This window comes from Eucalyptus grandis, chromosome 7 (genome assembly GCF_016545825.1).
Source record: "Eucalyptus grandis isolate ANBG69807.140 chromosome 7, ASM1654582v1, whole genome shotgun sequence".
Classification (NCBI taxonomy): domain Eukaryota; kingdom Viridiplantae; phylum Streptophyta; class Magnoliopsida; order Myrtales; family Myrtaceae; genus Eucalyptus; species Eucalyptus grandis.
This window is the reverse complement of record NC_052618.1, coordinates 56,122,388-56,139,244: the sequence shown is the minus strand read 5'-3', so window position 1 is coordinate 56,139,244 and position 16,857 is coordinate 56,122,388. Positions and strand designations below refer to the sequence as shown.

At 39.9% G+C, this 16,857-nt stretch overlaps 2 protein-coding genes across 7 annotated transcripts; one reads left to right on the top strand and one right to left on the bottom strand.

The window, feature by feature from the left end:
• The first annotated feature begins 612 nt into the window (after positions 1-612).
• LOC104454342 (mitochondrial substrate carrier family protein B) lies at positions 613-5,719 on the top strand. Of its 5 annotated transcripts, none has more exons than XR_727245.3 (9): positions 613-1,238; positions 2,342-2,518; positions 2,619-2,768; positions 3,497-3,598; positions 3,678-3,748; positions 3,873-3,940; positions 4,240-4,368; positions 4,478-4,541; positions 5,211-5,348. XR_727245.3 is itself a non-coding variant. In XM_010069160.3 (7 exons), exons 1-7 carry the CDS (start codon positions 1,005-1,007, stop codon positions 5,450-5,452), a joined length of 1,044 nt encoding a protein of 347 aa, XP_010067462.2. In that variant the 5' UTR covers positions 619-1,004; the 3' UTR covers positions 5,453-5,719. The 5 variants fall into 5 exon arrangements, 1 of the variants encoding a protein (XP_010067462.2); XR_005553083.1 differs by having other exon boundaries at positions 615-1,238; positions 4,264-4,368; XR_727244.3 differs by having other exon boundaries at positions 4,240-4,541.
• Positions 5,720-6,145: 426 nt separating this feature from the next.
• LOC104454341 (protein DA1-related 2) lies at positions 6,146-10,757 on the bottom strand. 2 transcript variants are annotated; one of them, XM_010069159.3, is made up of 12 exons: positions 10,509-10,757; positions 10,042-10,172; positions 9,780-9,870; positions 9,555-9,669; positions 8,952-9,072; positions 8,676-8,759; positions 8,078-8,197; positions 7,724-7,936; positions 7,589-7,651; positions 7,365-7,480; positions 6,729-6,787; positions 6,146-6,640 (listed from the first exon to the last, which is right to left on the bottom strand). In XM_010069159.3, the coding sequence occupies exons 1-12, from the start codon at positions 10,723-10,725 to the stop codon at positions 6,324-6,326; spliced, it is 1,647 nt and encodes a 548-aa protein (XP_010067461.2). In that variant the 5' UTR covers positions 10,726-10,757; the 3' UTR covers positions 6,146-6,323. The 2 variants fall into 2 exon arrangements, with proteins under 2 accessions (XP_010067461.2, XP_010067460.2); XM_010069158.3 differs by having other exon boundaries at positions 10,042-10,196; positions 10,509-10,756.
• Positions 10,758-16,857: the final 6,100 nt, after the last annotated feature.

The window sequence follows — 16,857 nt, the reverse complement described above, 5'->3', positions numbered from 1 at the left end:
AGGCCCTGAAGATGATTTTTTTTTTTTCTCTCTCGTACATTCTATTACTTGAAATAGAGTCCCGTCTATGAGTACTAGCCTTTGGATTTTGCTTATTTTTGTATATACGTGCCATATTTAAATTTTTATATTTCCATGCACACGTGAACCGTAAGGACTGTCGATGCTGACCACGGGTCATGTCAGTTCTCAGGTCCAGGCCCCCTGTCCTTGGGCCGGTCCGTGTCACGGCCTATCGAGGGCCCCTCCACTCCGGGGCTCGTCCGCCGTCCATCCGTCACACGTGGCGAGATGGCAGCTCACCGCATGCCCGCCCCTCCCAAAACGACGCCGCAGCGGATATTCCAAAACGAGCGCCATCAGATATTCCGTATTCGGCGACGGGACCCGCTCCAGCCCTTCCCGCCCCACCGCAAACACGCCAATCGCGACCGCCGAATCCCGCGACCGGGGGCGCCCCGCCCTCCAAAGTCCGCTCAACCGACGGCCGCGATGAGCCCGCGGAAGGCGCGCGAGTGGGGGCCCCCATGAGTCGGTTCGGCAAACTTTTCTTCGGCTCAAAAGTGACGCAAGCCCTAGACAGACACCCTCGCACGCCAAGTCGTTTTGACATTCTCTTCACATGCTCGAAAACGAGGACGGTGCCAAACCCAAAAACGACGATACGCCGACGTTCTACGACCGCGAGGTGAGGTGAGGTTCCATTCGTCTTCGCTCTCTCCGTCTTCGTTCAAACTACGCAGAGCACAAAAGGCAGAGGCGGAGCGAGCTCTGAAGGGAAAGCGAAGATTCCGAGGGGAGGGAAAATCCGTCGGAGTCGGCGGCGGAGGAATCCGCGAGGTTTTGGGGCGGGCGTCCTCGCCGGTGCCGGAGAGGCTGAGGTTTCGGTTTCGGTTTCGGTTCGGCGCGTCGTTCGCGGTTGCTTCGGCGTGAAGTCTCTCTGATTCTCCGGCCGCTTCGTCGGTGGATTGGGTTCGATTCGGGCGCGGAGGGAAGAGGAAGGGATGCAGACGGAGGCGAGGGTCGGGGTCGTGGTGGAAGGAGGTCAGAGAGGGATCGGCTCGGGGCACGGGAGCCTGGCGGCGGTGGACGGAGCCGCGCGGAAATGCTCGCAGAATCGCCAGCAGCAGCAGCCGTCGCAGATCGGGATGGTGTCGCAGCTGCTCGCCGGCGGCGTGGCCGGGGCCGTCAGTAAGACCTGCACGGCTCCCTTGGCGCGCCTCACCATACTCTTTCAGGTTGATCTTTCCCCACTTTAGAGTGATTTCCGGTCTTTCTTCTGGTTTGAGAACGTGGAAACGTGGTAGGCTTTTCCTGTTTTGGCCTGGACTCGTGTTTTTTAGCTGTAGTCGTGGACAGAAGGGGCTCGTTCGGTGTGCAGGTTTTGACGTGCCGGTGTGGATGCACCTTTGTATCGTTCTTTCAATTATGCTCTTCCTTCCAGGAGAAGGAGAAGAAGGGGCGCGGAGGATGGAATTTGTTTTGTGACATTGATTGCATTTTCCGTGTATATTTGCGTGAGGAGCAGCTAGTTATTCCTGCGGATCTTCAAGAAAGTTATTTTAGCCTTTTTTTCTTTGTGATTTTCAACTCTGAATGCTGAAAATACAGTTGATATGGTAATTAAGAAGGGCATGGACGATCTTGTTATTTTGACTTAGCTAGGCAATCCATGAGTTTTATCATTGAAAAATTGTGCTACCACTTTAGGTGTATATAGCACGTGTGTGAGTAGTGTTGATGCTGACTCCAGTACTTGGATTTGACCTTTAGTTGGATATATTTGATGCAGGAGTTTGTCGCTAAGGTTCTTCTGCTATAGGTCAGATTTATTCGGTCTACAGAGTACGGCAATTTAAATGGTTGGATTTTCTTTAGTGGTATGTGCTATCTAATGGGAAGTATGGATCAAGTTAGTTTGACTTGCATTGTTAGGCTGGAACCCAACGATGGTTAGTGAGGACTGTAGGACTATTCAGAGTTCCTATAAGGGGCATCAATTTTTTTACTGTGACTTATGAAGAAAACCAGGGCACTGATATATATATATATAATGGCTTGGACGTTGCAATAAAATTTAATACGTAAAACCTGTGACTTTTTACATCTTTACAATGCATATTGTATATTGAGAATTTCCCTGTGGGGCCCTCTTAATTTCTTTTTATGTATTTCATGGAGCTTGTGCTTTTGATTGTTCTGTGATTAGAGTGCAAATCAGCGCAACTGGAGTTGTGGGCATCTAGTTTATTGAGTAACATGCTATTTCTTGGACAGGTATTTGATTGCTGTAATTACCACCTATCGGCCAATCTGCTGATACTTTAATATGCATTTTTAGGTGCAAGGAATGCATTCTGATTTCGCAACTCTAAAGAAGGCCAGCATATGGCATGAGGCTTCAAGGATTGCTCGTGAAGAAGGATTTAGAGCTTTCTGGAAAGGGAATCTAGTCACAATTGCCCATCGCCTTCCTTATTCTTCTGTAAACTTTTATACTTATGAGCAGTACAAGAAGGTGCTTAACTAGACTTGCTGTTGAGCCGTATGGTCTCATTTGATTTTATTATTTAGGGGTTGTCTTATGCAGCTATTTGATTGATTGAACTATCTTTCAGTTGCTTCATATGATCCCAGGAGTGGAAAGTTATGGGAAAAATATGAGTACAGAGCCCTGCATACAATTTGTTAGCGGTGGTCTAGCAGGAATGACAGCTGCAACAGCTACATATCCCTTAGATCTTGTCAGAACACGTCTTGCGGCTCAGGTATTTCAGTAGACATTTGGTGTAAAGGCCAAGAGCTGAGTGGTTTCCTCTTTTTGTGTGCTTTTATCTAGAGGTTGATGGAGGCTTCATTTTTGCGGGTTTGATAATGCTGATGACATTCTCCTTATTTGGTTGTGCTACTCAATTCAAAATGCACTTAACATTAACCAGTTTCTCTATGTTTTTCCTTTTCTAATGTTTTGGTATTGTCATCAAATTGTTCTGAAGTCTATTTTCACTCGTGTTCTGAGGGAATATTGTTGCAGCTTTTTTGAAGAATTACATGTCTTTCATCCCTTCATTCCTTAGTAGTGAATTGTAGCTTCCAGTTCTTAAGTTAATCGAGATCTATTGTCTACAATCAAACCCTATCTGCCTATTGCATTATTCATCATTTCTTTGGTAGGAAAAAGACTCAAATTTGCATTAATCATCAGTTGCTAGTGACACTCACGTGCTTTAGTAGTGTTTCTACATGTGCAACTCAATTGGGCCACGTTTGGTTCTGTAGTTGTCTTTGAGCTTAGGATCTTGTGTGTTTTAGGAACTTCTCCTTTCTCTGTTGCATGTTCATTGAAACTTTTACTATGTTATGATTCTCAAATTGCTTTGATGGTTGTGAAGTTTTACTCTTAAAAATTGTGTGTTTGTCCCTATTTTGTAGAATGCAAAATTTATTGACCATGTGCTCAAACTGATTTATTGTCATTTCAATGACAAATTTGCAGACAAATGTTGTCTACTATAGAGGTATCTGGCATGCTTTAGGAACAATAAGCAGAGAAGAGGGCTTATTAGGACTTTACAAGGGACTTGGGCCGACTCTTTTGGTATGTGCTTAGCTTTTATTCTGCTCAGTGCTTAGGCCATAAAACTCGATTCTTGACTATTTGTTTATCATTGTTCCAGACTGTGTGCCCCAGCATAGCTATAAGTTTTTCTGTGTATGAGACCTTGAGATCTTCTTGGCAGTCACATAGGTGAGCCTGAGCACTTTGCCTGTTTACTTTGATGTTGTCTGATTTCCTTTCACGACACCAGTAGTTGCATGAAATTTCTTTTTTATTTTCACATGCTAAATGAGCTTTCTAACAATTCAACCAGGCCTCATGATTCCTACGCTGCTGTTAGCCTGGCTTGTGGCAGTCTTTCTGGTATTGCATCTTCAACAGGTGAGTAATCCATATGACTAGAATATTGCATACTTATGGATCGTATATAAGAGCTGCTTCCTGAAGCGTGTATTGCAGTTCCTTTCTATTTTTCCAGAATGATTCTCATCATACTAAATTATATGGTTCCGAGTTATAGGGATTGCTGAGTTTCGTTTGGTTATGGGTCAAATGACCGCTTCTAGCGACACCCTTCTACAGAAAATGTAGTGACTATTCATAGATCTTATATCCTTCACAGTTTGCTCATCTTCAGATTACATAGTTTTAACATAAAACTGAGTAGTTAATTCGTGTAGCTTTTTGTCATGCTTTTGATGCAGAGACAGGTTGTGGTCCAAGCTCTGCACTAAGTTTCTAACCTGACTGACTCATAGAACCAGAGAGCCAGAGTGCCGTTGTTTTTTATCTGGCATTTGTGGATTTTAGTAAGAAAACAAGAAATTATATCCTGTCTTTCATCTAACTGTGTTCTATATGAAAACCTGTGATTAACCTCCATCACTCCAACATTTCCCGGGTTAATCATCTCCCAAGATGCAGTCGGTTCCATGATTTTGGTTGTTATGCAGTCCTCCAAGTGAGAGGTTTCCTCAGTGAGGTATGCTTCTCACTTAGGCTTGCTGAAACAGTTGATTAATGGATTATGGAATCCTTCTAGCATCACCATGTATCTCTGAGTTGTAATATGACTTATTGGGAATGATAGAAATTTCCTTTCATTTAATTTGCTACATTCAGCTGTCTCTGGAAGTGCTATTTGTGTACTTGGTGATGTCCTGCTGAGATCCTGTAGTTAATAGATAGATGAATCACAAAAAATAAGATGAGAAAGACTAGTGATTCTAGTTTGATAGAGAAGATATGCGCCACAAGGTGTGGACTGCACATATGTAAGTTTGTACTTCATCTTCCTGTTTATATACTGGTTAGGCATCCACCCGATGAGTAAGTTTCACCACCTAATCCATTGTGATGTGAATCGTTCTCATGGGTTGCCTTGTTCCATTTGAGGAAAGATAAAAATTGTTGAGATGAAGAGTTTACTTTGAAAGCTAATAATAGGGGCCAAACTGTGTAGGGAAACGATGTCATTGGAACATGTCGGATGGACATTAACATTTGAAATTTGGAAAGTCATTCCCATGTTATTGCAGTTTGCTTACTCATTGGCGATTCCTATATGTATTACTAATTCAATTTCAGGGGTTGATTTGAGCTTAAAATAGATCTGATCTTGACAAAAGTTTTGTGCTGTTATAATCTGCAGTGACATTCCCATTGGATCTTGTGAGGAGACGGAAGCAGTTGGAAGGAGCAGGAGGCCGAGCTCGGATATATCAGACTGGAATATTCGGTACACTTAAACACATAGTCCGGAATGAGGGATTTCGTGGCTTGTACAGGGGCATCCTTCCTGAATACTACAAGGTGGTTCCAGGCATAGGCATATGCTTCATGACCTATGAAACGCTGAGAAGGCTTCTTGTGGACATTGCTTCTAATTTGTAGTGTCACTGCAATTTCCTGGATGCCATTGACCGAGGGGGAAGCAGGAGGTGGATCGAAGGGGCATGGTGCTGTTTCCACTCTTTCCACATTGGCTTAGGGTGATTTTTTTCAATGAGTTTCCTTATGGCAGTTCCATGTACCGTGAGCTGCTGTTTGGAGCTATTTATCTTTGTATAGTATAGGTGCAACATGTTACACGTCTTTAATTGCCAGCATCAAGAAAGTCACAAATATGCTACCTCAATGGAAAAGTCATTTCTTTGTTCAGCTCTCTCTCTCTCTCTCTCTCTCTCTCTCTTTCACGGTCTGAAGGGCTGAGATTGTGCATTCTTGTGTATTTTGGGCTTTGTGATAATGCACTGACATTCGGTCCGAAGATTATTCCACCGACGGAAGAAGAGCAAGTCCTCCACGAGTGCCATTAGCGAGACTCCTCATCGTGAACCAATGATATGATGACTTTCGTCTTATATATTGTGCAGATCCACTTCCCTTTTTGGGTTAGTCGCATTCATTTGGGTTTACATATGACATCATCTTCAGTTTAAATTTCGTTTTAGACCGATGCAATGCATGAAAAAACATTCACTGACAAGATGAGAAAAATCAATGAAACTTGCCACTCATTTGAGTTTTATGCCTGAAACTGCCGTTCATGTTCCGGTTACCATTTCTCAAGTCAGAAGCCAAAACTGAATATGAAACCAGATAATAAATATTATTAGCATCGTAAACTTGCATCTTTGAGAACCCCACAAAAATTAAGGGGGGCGTTTACAATTTGCCATGGTCCACTCGAATCTCAGAAGCTAAAAGCATTTCCAATTCACGTAAGCAAATTGGAGAGGCGCATTGTGGGTGACGAATGCTTTCACGAGGGAAAAAGACCGGTGTATCTAATGTGGTCCAGAGTACGTCGCAGACCGTACTTATTGACTGCTTTATTGGCAGCCCTGAAACCTCCTCCATATACTGGGGAAGCGTCGTTGGCAATTTGATGCATGAAAAACTCGCCAAGTTTCTTTTCAACCTCAGACGTACCACCTTTCTTGGAAGGTGTAGAAGATGAGGAAGCTGCTGATGTAGATGGCGCGCTTCTGTTTGCAGGCATGACTTCTGATTCGAGCCACATGTAAGATAACAGTTGACATATACCTTCTTCTACCTCAGTAGTAAGATCGCGGTAACCTGCGAATGTAAGTTTAAAAGTTCAAGATCAGCCCCATTTGGAAATGCAACCAACGGAAGATGATGCTGCAGGGTAGAAAGTGTTGACCTTTAAGGCGTAACCATCCGTGCATTAACTCATGCGCAAGAATAGCACCGGTTAGCAACCTACAATCAGCAACAAGCAGACAGATTTCCAAAACATAAGACAAAATCAAGGTGATGTGCATCAAGTCTTTAGCATCCATAACTTTCTTTCGCAAGTAAGCGTTTTCCTTTCTGCATCCTCCATTTTTAGTGAGATCTCGGCTAGTAAAGCCTAAGATAAATACATTTGCAGATACATGTCGACTTTTTTTTATATTCTAGCTATGTGCGAGGTGGTTTTTTAGTACAACAAGAGAAGCCTTCAGAATCCTGTTTTGTCTCCAAAAAAGTCCTTTCCTTGAAAAAAATGCATCCATTGATCTATACAAGAAATTTCATTAGCATAAGACCATTTTTTTGAAGCTCTATGTTGGAAAAGTCTCTGTCACAGATCGATGGGACTTCCTAACAGCCATGCATTGGAAAAGTTCAGACCGTCTACTTAGGAAGACCTGTCAAATATGCAGTTGTTTGTCAACTCATCCTTAAGAAGTCTTTCTAACCTACAAATTTTTAAAACATGTATATGAAGAGCTACTGCGTACTTAATAAATATATTCAGTACTCTGTGAAACAAGAGCTTTTCAGTCACACTTACCTTGGTAGACCATAAACAACAAGAATGGCTGTAACTTCGCATTTCCTTGTCAATTTCTGGGGTTGAGTTTTCATTCCAACAAGCCTGTGGCCTCCAAGTCTGGGCCTTCTGTGAACCTGAATACGAAAGCAATGAAATGAGTGTAAAATTGAACAAGTAAATCTTGCTCGAGGATTTACTCTGGATTTCCTGAAAGCAAAATCAGTAGATGTCCAATATCATACACTGGACACAGTTTGCTCCTCGGAAAGACATAAACCTCTTGTCTCAGGCATGTGGTGGTGGCCCTGCAGAAAAACTAGCATCAGGAATGGTGCGCCAACTTTGAAAGAAAACCCAAATCTCATACCATGTCTTACATTTTTTTCCCCAACAATAGCCTCATTAAGTGCTTGTCTTTCAACCAAAAGCATTGGAATTTGCTGATCCAATTTCATGTTCATTCCTTCATAGTAGTCTCTGATTGCATGATAAAGTGGTTGACAGTCACCAGTGTCCATGATAGCAGATTCCATGCACTCTAGGCATGAACTTCGTCCATCTTCCAAAGATATGTATGTTGTGTTCCATGACTGAGTAGGTAAAAGAAATATCGAAAGAAAGAAAACAAAAAAATGAGTACAGTTGCTTCAACACATTTAAAATATACAATCCCCAAGATTGTGGGAACAAAACATGGCATTGCATTTACTTGTGCTAGCCTAGACCACTACCTCCAAACGCTCGCAACTACAACATCGAGCTGTGTTGTCATGCTCATGCGACGGACAGTACTTCTGGGACCAGAAAGGATGGCATCTATACTCAATCAAACCAACTCCATTTGTTGGGATCTGTGAAATGAAATAGAAGCTTACAATAGAATCAAAAGGTAAAAGACTTAAGTTACATTAATGCCGTACTCTCTTGAAATTGCATAAACATAATAGACAAGAACAACTTGGACTCAGCTTCTCTCACTTCAGTAGCATGCATTTTTAACAAATCCCAGGTCTACACACTGAAGGCTCAATGAGCAATATATTTTTGAATGAGACCACTCATTACAATTTCACGATGTCTTTCAAAAGTTACAAGCAGTCTCTTCATATCGTAGAGCAGTTCGACTTGAACTACTTCAGTGATGAGTAGGACTTTTATTAGCTTGCAACATGACCACACAGGGGAAGTCAGCATTGTGCCTAAAAGTACAGCTATTGCAGTGATGTAACACTTGAAAAGCAGTAAGTGTCATAGGCTTAGTAACAATATCTTTATGAAATGTAAAAACAGCAAATATTTGTCAGGTAAGATGTGGTTGATTGTCCTTACAAATTGATGGCAAACTTCACATTTTGGATGTGTCAACTCCTTGAAGCAAGACTGGTGATAAGGATCCTTTCCTGATAAGGAAAACTTCGATCGACAGAAAAAAGGACTAGTAAGAGCTACCAGATAGAAGTTTCAGAATAAGACATATTCATGTCAAAGTAGACAGTGCCAGACTGACAAAATATTATTCACATGTATTGTAGACTGCAAACAGCTTGAAGGTAAAATCATAAATAAAAAGAGGTAAGAAAAGATATTTCAAGAGGAACGACTTACCTCATATTCTTGAATGGGGTACCTGCAAGCACGACAGAGAAAGCATTCCGGATGGAAGAAAGTTCCCATACATCCCAAATAGTTGCCATAGCCTATTTGACGGTTGCAGCCACTACATACTCTGTGCCGGTAGAACAAAGTCAATTCATGAAATGGAACAAAGTCAATTCATGAAATGGTCTCGCGACATTTCAAGTCCATAGGACAATAGTGCACAATATCTGCAGAAATTAATTTTTTAAATCTTTGTAACAGAACAAACTTGAGGCTCTCTGTCCCTAAAGACAACTTGGTTAAAGTCGATAATGACATAATGTTCTGGTTTACCGAAATCAATTTTCATGTTCTACTTTGGCAAATCCAACATCTGTTGTCGATCAGAATCAATGAAGTAAGACCCTCGGGACACCAAGCACACTGAAAATTTTCTTCTAGTTCACAAAAACCAATAATCGGAGTAAGATCAGACTTGGTCAGCACTCTAGTCAATTTTGGAAAATTTGCCAACCCGGGCAAGAAAAAGCCTTTGGATACTTTTAGACAGCAATCTTGGAATGTTTGTTGACCTCAGTCTATCAAAAACGCACTTTTGACTGCAATTACCTATATCCTCCTCTTGGATAAGATTGCGTAGGTTGGTGAGGAGGGTATGAAGGTGCATTTAGATTATCATTAAGCTCCCTATCAACGTTTTCATCGTCTGCCCGCCATCTACTCCCTGGCAAATTCACGACATGGTTAGATGCTACTTTTTGGAGGGGGAGGGGGAGGGGGAGAGAGAGAGAATTATTTAATAGCCTCGGACCAAAATATGAAGGTCAAACCTACCAGTTTGCCGCCTCAGATCATCTTCAGCCAAAGAAAGTGCAATTGCCCTGTCAAGCTCCTCTTTTTCCTTGTCACTTCTAGAGCGATCATCCTGATGATGTCGTCAACAATAAGAAAGGGGTTACTGAATTCAAAAACGAAATACGGTGAAGAACTTCACAGCATTTGAGAAAGCCAGTTGGTGGTAAATGGTGAGTAATGTACGGGTGAATATTTTCCCAATAGACAGTGGCAATGATGACAAGAGCAACAGGGAGTTTACCACTGATCTAGCAGGCGCGTGCCAAACCATGTTTTCGTCGCCTAGATACTGTGGATAACGACGAGCCCCTCCTCGCCCAGATCCACTCTTAAAGAGTTTCCCCAGCCATTTCATAAAACGTGACTTTCTCTCTGCGTACGAAGACACAAAGTCCCCTGCTTAACATAAAAAACCCGTCCAGTAAACCCCCGTCTATGAATAAAAGATATTGCGATTATACACAATAGTATAAAAGAATAGTTTTAACTCGTGTCATCTAGCTAGCAAGTAGCTACAGAGAACCCACATAAGAGCTGAAAAAATAGTAAGGGAAAGAAACGTAGTCCAAACTCCAAAGCCCATGTAAGGGATGAAAAACATAAAACCCACGTGAGCCGATCGATCAAAATTAAAACATTTCATCGAACAAGTAAGCGGCGACGATAATTCGACCGTGGAGTACCAAGAACAGGGGCCATGCTGCGTACCGTAAATACAGGGCTGAGAAAGATGGTTGACGCTCGAAGAAGAAGGAGGAGCCATGTCGCTGGGAAATGCGCAATATGTACAGAGAGCCGCCGGAGTATGAACAGAGCAGGGGCGAAAAGGAGGGTGGGGGAGGCGGAAAAGGGGAACAGGGCGGGTGGCGGAGGGGGAGAGAACAAAAGAACGGAAGGGAAAGGGAAGAGAATGGGGATGGAGCATCGTTAAAGAAAGAAAGACCAGGGAATAGGCGCCGAGAGAAAAGATAAAGGAGAAGGAATCTTTTTTTTTTTTTTTTTTTTGGTTTTCCGGGGGGTAGAGACAGGGAATTGGGTAGCAGAGAGAGGTGTGAACGAGATGGGCTGGCGAACTTCTTTCTGTGTGATCTTTGCTTTTCCCTCTGGGAGGAGCGTGGCGGGAGATTCTTGGCTTGAGGAAAGCGATCAAGAAAGTAGCAGAAAGATGTCGGCCGGCAAGAATCTCGAAGGAGGGAAGGGAGAGGCTGGAAAGCAACGGCGGTCGACAGGGAATCCGGAAGAGAATTGTCCGATCGACGACAGGGAGAGAGGAATGACCGAATGAATGATGTGGAAATGCGTGGAACGGAGGTGGAGAGGAATATCTTTGGCCTTCGCCATCGCTTTTCTTGCCTTTCTTGCCTTTCTTGCCTTTCTTGCTTTCCAGGGGTTTATCGAGTTTTGAAAAAAAAACGGAACTTTTGCCGCGGAATTTCAGGAGCTTAGGCTGGCGTTGGTTCTTTTCTATATCCTATTGCGATGAAGGAATAATGGGGTATGGACGACATTCGATTGATCTTGATTTTCATTTACCTTGATTTGGATTCTCCTATAATGCTTAATCATGGCCCGGCTTATCTAGATGCTCATCTGTGTTTTCCATTATTATTATTATTATTATCATTATTGTTGTTATGACGTCAGGGAATTTCGTAGTATGATAGATGTGCCATGCGAAGTCATCGCTTGTCGGGTCTAGTTGGCTAGGACATTTTAGATGCGTTGCCTTGAGACTAAGAGCGATGGATATCGATTTTATTCGAAAGTGAACGGGAGGAATATGTTGCGTGTCTTTTTGCTTTTATGCCGAAATTTAGATGTCATTTGGATTTCAAAAATCTGTGAGAAAAAAGGTGTACGTGAGCCTACGGTGTTTAGAGTTCTAAAAAGTTTTGAGAGTTTTGAATTTTTTTTTTTTAAAGGAAAAAAGGCCATCAAAATCTTTAAACTATGCACAACATGACACATTTACCCCAAACTTGTTTAAACTTTTTTCTTGTGACACTAAAAATCCCTAACCTATATCCGTCTAACTTATTTAAATGTGCCACGTGAGTATAAAGTTTGAATTTTTAGCGTAATAAAAAAATATTTTTGAGTAAATGTGTCACACAAATATAAATTTACGGATTCATATGTCATTTAAAAAAAAATATTTGAGTAATTGTGTCGCATAAATATGAATTTGGATTTTTTGTGTTACAAAAAAAACCTTGGCATACATGTGTCGTGATCAACATAATTTATATTTTTTTGTAACTTTTTCCCTCTAAAAAAATCAAAGTATTTGACTTGGAATATCTAGATAAAGTAAAAAGTAAAAGGTAAAACTAAATTTGAAACAGGACTTTGAGGGTTTGTACAATCCTAGTCTTTTTACTAAAGTTTTTGAATCGATAGTCCCTTTGACTTTTATTTCCAAGTCAAGAAGACTATTATCATTTTTAACAAGTGTTAAAACCTTGTACGAGTGCCTTCTACTTTCGTTGCTTTTACTTTTCATGAAGCTCGCGGCTCTCGCCACTTGACTTTATTTGATCCAAGTCAAGCCAAACCTTTTAAATATTAATATGAAATATCGTGTATTGCATCTTGTATATTCTTAAATAGCTTTTAATACTTAGATTTTAAAGGGAAAATTCATTATTAAAAATAATAAATATTTCGCCGGAATTTAATCAACAGCGAAATATCTTCCGCAAAAAGACGTTTTTCGGCTTTTGATGAGAAGAGACGGGTTTTGTGACGTCTCTGGACAAGAAATATCCAAGCGGACTAGAAATAACTACAAAACCTCACTTTGAGGTTCAATCTGAATTGTATGTATAAACCGTACCAGAATTCAATTGACAATAAAGCTTAAAAGGACAACCACTTCCACAACAATACACCTACTTGAATAATGCTGAAATTGAATCAACGACAGAGTTTGAGAACGTACAAAATTGAATTGATAGCGAAACACCTAGGATAGAGATATAAGTTGAAATTTAATGCTTGACGTGAATCGGAAAGCTAGAGCTAGGAAAAATAAAGTGTAATGCATGAAAGTAAAGATAATTAAGAGATTACATTTTGATTGTTGATGATGTTTTTCTGAAGAGAACGATATGGTTATTTAAAACCTACAATTGACAGTTACTAACGGAAGTTATGAACAGAGGCTACAAGTAGTTACTACAAACAAATGACTTCCTAGTGATTACAAAAGGTTACAAAGAGAAGTCACAAACGATTATCACAATGAAACAACTTCAAGTGGTTATGAGAAGTTACAAAAGGAGGTTACAGACATAAGTTATGAATGGTTACCGAATGGTTATGACGGTTGGAGTTCACGATTTCTTCGAATCCATTATTGTGATGATTGTATTTGAGATTGTCAACTCCACTTTCATTGATTCCTTCATGTTGTTGATCACATTTCAATAATAACTAAAATTAGACATTTTTTGTGCAAACATATACCCTTTCAAAAGAGTTGAATGATTTCATCAATTATTTGATTCTTTTAAATTAGGAAATCAATAGTCATCACGTGCCCTATTGTCATCAACAAATCGCCATAATCACTACCACTAGAGTTAACTTGAACATGATTAATCAAATTGGCTCCATTGACAGGTATGACCTTATAGGTTTGAGCTACGCCAATAGTTTTAGCCTTTTGTAAAATCCCTATCACCGGTGGGGGTCGTACAATTTGTCCCATAGAACCAAAAGTAACTTGAGTAGTAATACATGAAGAAACATACCTAGAAAATACAAGATTATGAGGACTCGCTGGCAATTGAATAGAATGACTCGATGTTCCTAGCCCGTTCATCACTTCATGGAAGGTATTGATGATTATTGGCTTGATCACGTCGACAAAATATTTTATCATCTAGTTAATCAATTCATTATTGTGCCGTTCTAATAACTATCGCATGGCGGCCAACATTATAAGGCTCAGCTCTAATTGCCTTCTCTGCTCATTGGTATGTTATCTTGGGATATCAACATCTCCACCTTGTTCTTGCTCCGCCATCAATTGTGTAGTCGATGACTCAAAATGTCCCATCTTATTATTACCAGGTTGTGATGAAAGGTTTTCACCGCCAATATTATCAAGATCAACTTGATTCCTTGTTCTTGCCATTGTATCTCCTCAAATCAACCACAGTGGTCCCACCAAGCGTGCCAAATGTTATGTCGAAATTTAATCAACAATGAAATATCTTTCTCCGAAAGATGTTTTTTGACTTTTGATGAGAGGAGACGGATTTTGTGGCGACTTCAAACAAAAAATATCCAAGCGGACAAGAAATAACTGCAAACCTTCATTTTGAGCTTCGAACCGAACTATACGTACAAATTGTGTAGGAATTCAATTGACGACAAAGCTTGAAAGTACATCCACTTCCACAACAATGCATGTACTTGAACTATGCCAGAATTGAACCGACTACAAAGCTTGAGAATGTGCAAAAATGTAACGCTAGAATTGAATCGATGGTAAAACACCTAGAATAGAGATACATGTTGGAATTTAATCGACAATGTGTTATTAGGATAGAGATATGTGTCGGAATTTAATCGACTATGCAAATCAAAGAGTTACAGCTTAGGAAAAATAAAGTGCAATGCTTGAAAGTAAAGATAATTGTTTTTCCGAGGGGTACAATATCGTTATTTAAAGTGTACAATTGACAGTTACAAATAGAGGTTGTGAACATAGGTTACAAACAGTTACTACAAATAAATAACTTCCTAACGATTACAAGAGGTTATAAAAGAAAAGTTACTAAAAGAGGTTACCAATGGTTACTACGAAGAAATAACTTCCTAGTAGTTATGAGAAGTTACAAAAGCAGGATACAAACATAAGTTATCAACAACTTATCAACGATTACCGAATGGTTATTGATAGTTGCATAAACTCCACTATATTGACAGCTTCTTCGACTTCATTATCATGATGGTTGTATTCAAGACTGTTGACTCCACTTTCATCGATTCCTTCATATTGTCGATCACATATCAATAATAACTAAAAAGTTGACATTTTTTGGTGCAAACAATAAGTAATTTTTTTTATTACTTCAAAGCACAAACCTAGCAAGTTTCCTCCTCTGAAAATTATTGAAGTTTGCTTATTTAGCGTTGCTGTCTTTTTCGATGCTGATCAGGAGCCACCCCGAGTCGATTTTCACGCAATAAAGTAAATCAACTTTTTCGGTCGAACGGCGAAACGAGAGCTAGCCATCCATGCAAGAACAAATGATGGGCACCAAAAGAAGAAAATGTCGAATTTCATGATTCTCGAGACATAAATTCTAAATTTCTTTTGTCACTTCCCTACTGATGAATCTGAACACGGCTACAATCGACATCACTTTCGTCTACAGCGAAGAGAGCTCCGACATGAAGGGAAGAGAATTGTCCGATCGACGCAAAAGGGAGAGAGAAAACGGATGATGTGGAAATGCGTGGGATGGAGGTGGAGGGGAATATTTTTTGCCTTCGCCTTCACTTTTCTTGCGGGTGTTTTCTTTCTTTCTTGCTTTCCAGGGGTTTATGAAATTCTGAAAAAAATGGAACTTTTGCCGCGGAATTTCAGGAGCTTAGGTTGGCGTTGGTCCTTTTATTTATTCTATTGCAATGAAGGGATGATGGGGGATAGATGACATCGATTCGTTCGATTAATCTCGATTCTCATTTGGCTTGCGATAGATTCTCCTAGAATGATTGATCGTGGCCTGACTTATCTAGATGCCCGTTTCCATTTCTTGATTATCATTATTAGTATCATGTCAGGGAATTTCGTAGTGTGATGGAGGTGCAACACGTTGTCGTCGCTCATTGGGTCAATTTAGCTAGGATGTCTGAAACGCGTTGCCTTGAGGCTAAGAGCAGTGGAGATTGATTCTATTCGAAACTGAACATCAAATTTGTGCAACGAGAGAAATTGACATTTGCCTTTTTGCTTTTAAGCCGCAATTTAAGATGCTATTTGAATTTCGAATATCTATGAAAAAAGGTATACTTGAGCCCACGATGTCAAGTGCTCTAAAAGTTTAAAGAGTTTCAGGTTTAAAAAAAAGGAAAAAAGGCCATCAAAAATCATAAACTATATACAATGTGACATATTAACTTTGAATTTGTTCAAACTTTTTTCTCGTGATACCAAAAATCTTAAACTTTCATGCATGTGACCTATTCAAATGTGGGTTTTCAATGTCACAAAAAAAAATTTAGATAAAAAAAATAGATGAAAATTCTAGTGTCATAAAAAAGCTTAAAGTAATTATGTCACACGGATACATATTTGGATTTTTTTGTATTACAAAAAAAGCTTAGCATGCATGTGTCATGATGAGCATAGTTTATTATTTTTTTATGCCTTTTTTCCTCTAAAAAATCAAAGTATTTGACTTGGAATATCTAGATTAAGTAAAAAGCAAAAGATATTTAAACAAGGATTTGCGCAATCCTTAAGAGTCTTTTTTACTAAAGTTTTATGACAATAGAGGGATAGTCCTTTGACTTTTATTTCGAAGTCAAGAAAACTCTTATAATTTTTTAAATAGTATTAAAACTTTGTATGAGTACTATTTTTGTTTTTACTTTTCATAAAGCTCGCGGCTCTCACCACTTGACTTTATTTAATCCAAATCAAACCAAACCTTTTGAATATTAATATGAAAAATACCGTGCATGACATTTTCTTTTTAAAAAAAAAAAGTTAAAAGTTTTTTAATACTTATTCATCATTAGAAACGATAAGTAATTTTTTTAATTACTTCAAAGCACAAGCCTGGCAAGTTTCCTCCTCTGAAAATGATTGAAGTTGCCTAGTTAGCATTGCTGTCTTTTTCGATGCTAATCGATATCACATCAAGTCGATTTTCACGCAATAGAATAAATCAACTTTCTTGGTCGAACCGCCAAATGAGAGCTAGCCACCCATCTAAGAATAAATGATCGGCACCAAAAAAGAAATATGTTGCACTTGGTAATTCTGAACACGTAATTTCTAAATTCTTCTATCACTTTCCAATAAATAGATATGAAA

Coding starts and splice junctions, on each gene's coding strand:
- LOC104454342 (XM_010069160.3), top strand. CDS start 1,005: ATGCAGACGGAGGCGAGGGTCGGGGTCGTGGTGGAAGGAGGTCAGAGA. Junction 2,769..3,496: donor GAACACGTCTTGCGGCTCAG/GTATTTCAGTAG, acceptor ACAAATTTGCAG/ACAAATGTTGTCTACTATAG. Junction 3,599..3,677: donor GACTTGGGCCGACTCTTTTG/GTATGTGCTTAG, acceptor TCATTGTTCCAG/ACTGTGTGCCCCAGCATAGC.
- LOC104454341 (XM_010069158.3), bottom strand. CDS start 10,725: ATGCTCCATCCCCATTCTCTTCCCTTTCCCTTCCGTTCTTTTGTTCTC. Junction 9,670..9,779: donor TGATCTGAGGCGGCAAACTG/GTAGGTTTGACC, acceptor TGAATTTGCCAG/GGAGTAGATGGCGGGCAGAC. Junction 7,481..7,588: donor AGGAGCAAACTGTGTCCAGT/GTATGATATTGG, acceptor TTTCGTATTCAG/GTTCACAGAAGGCCCAGACT.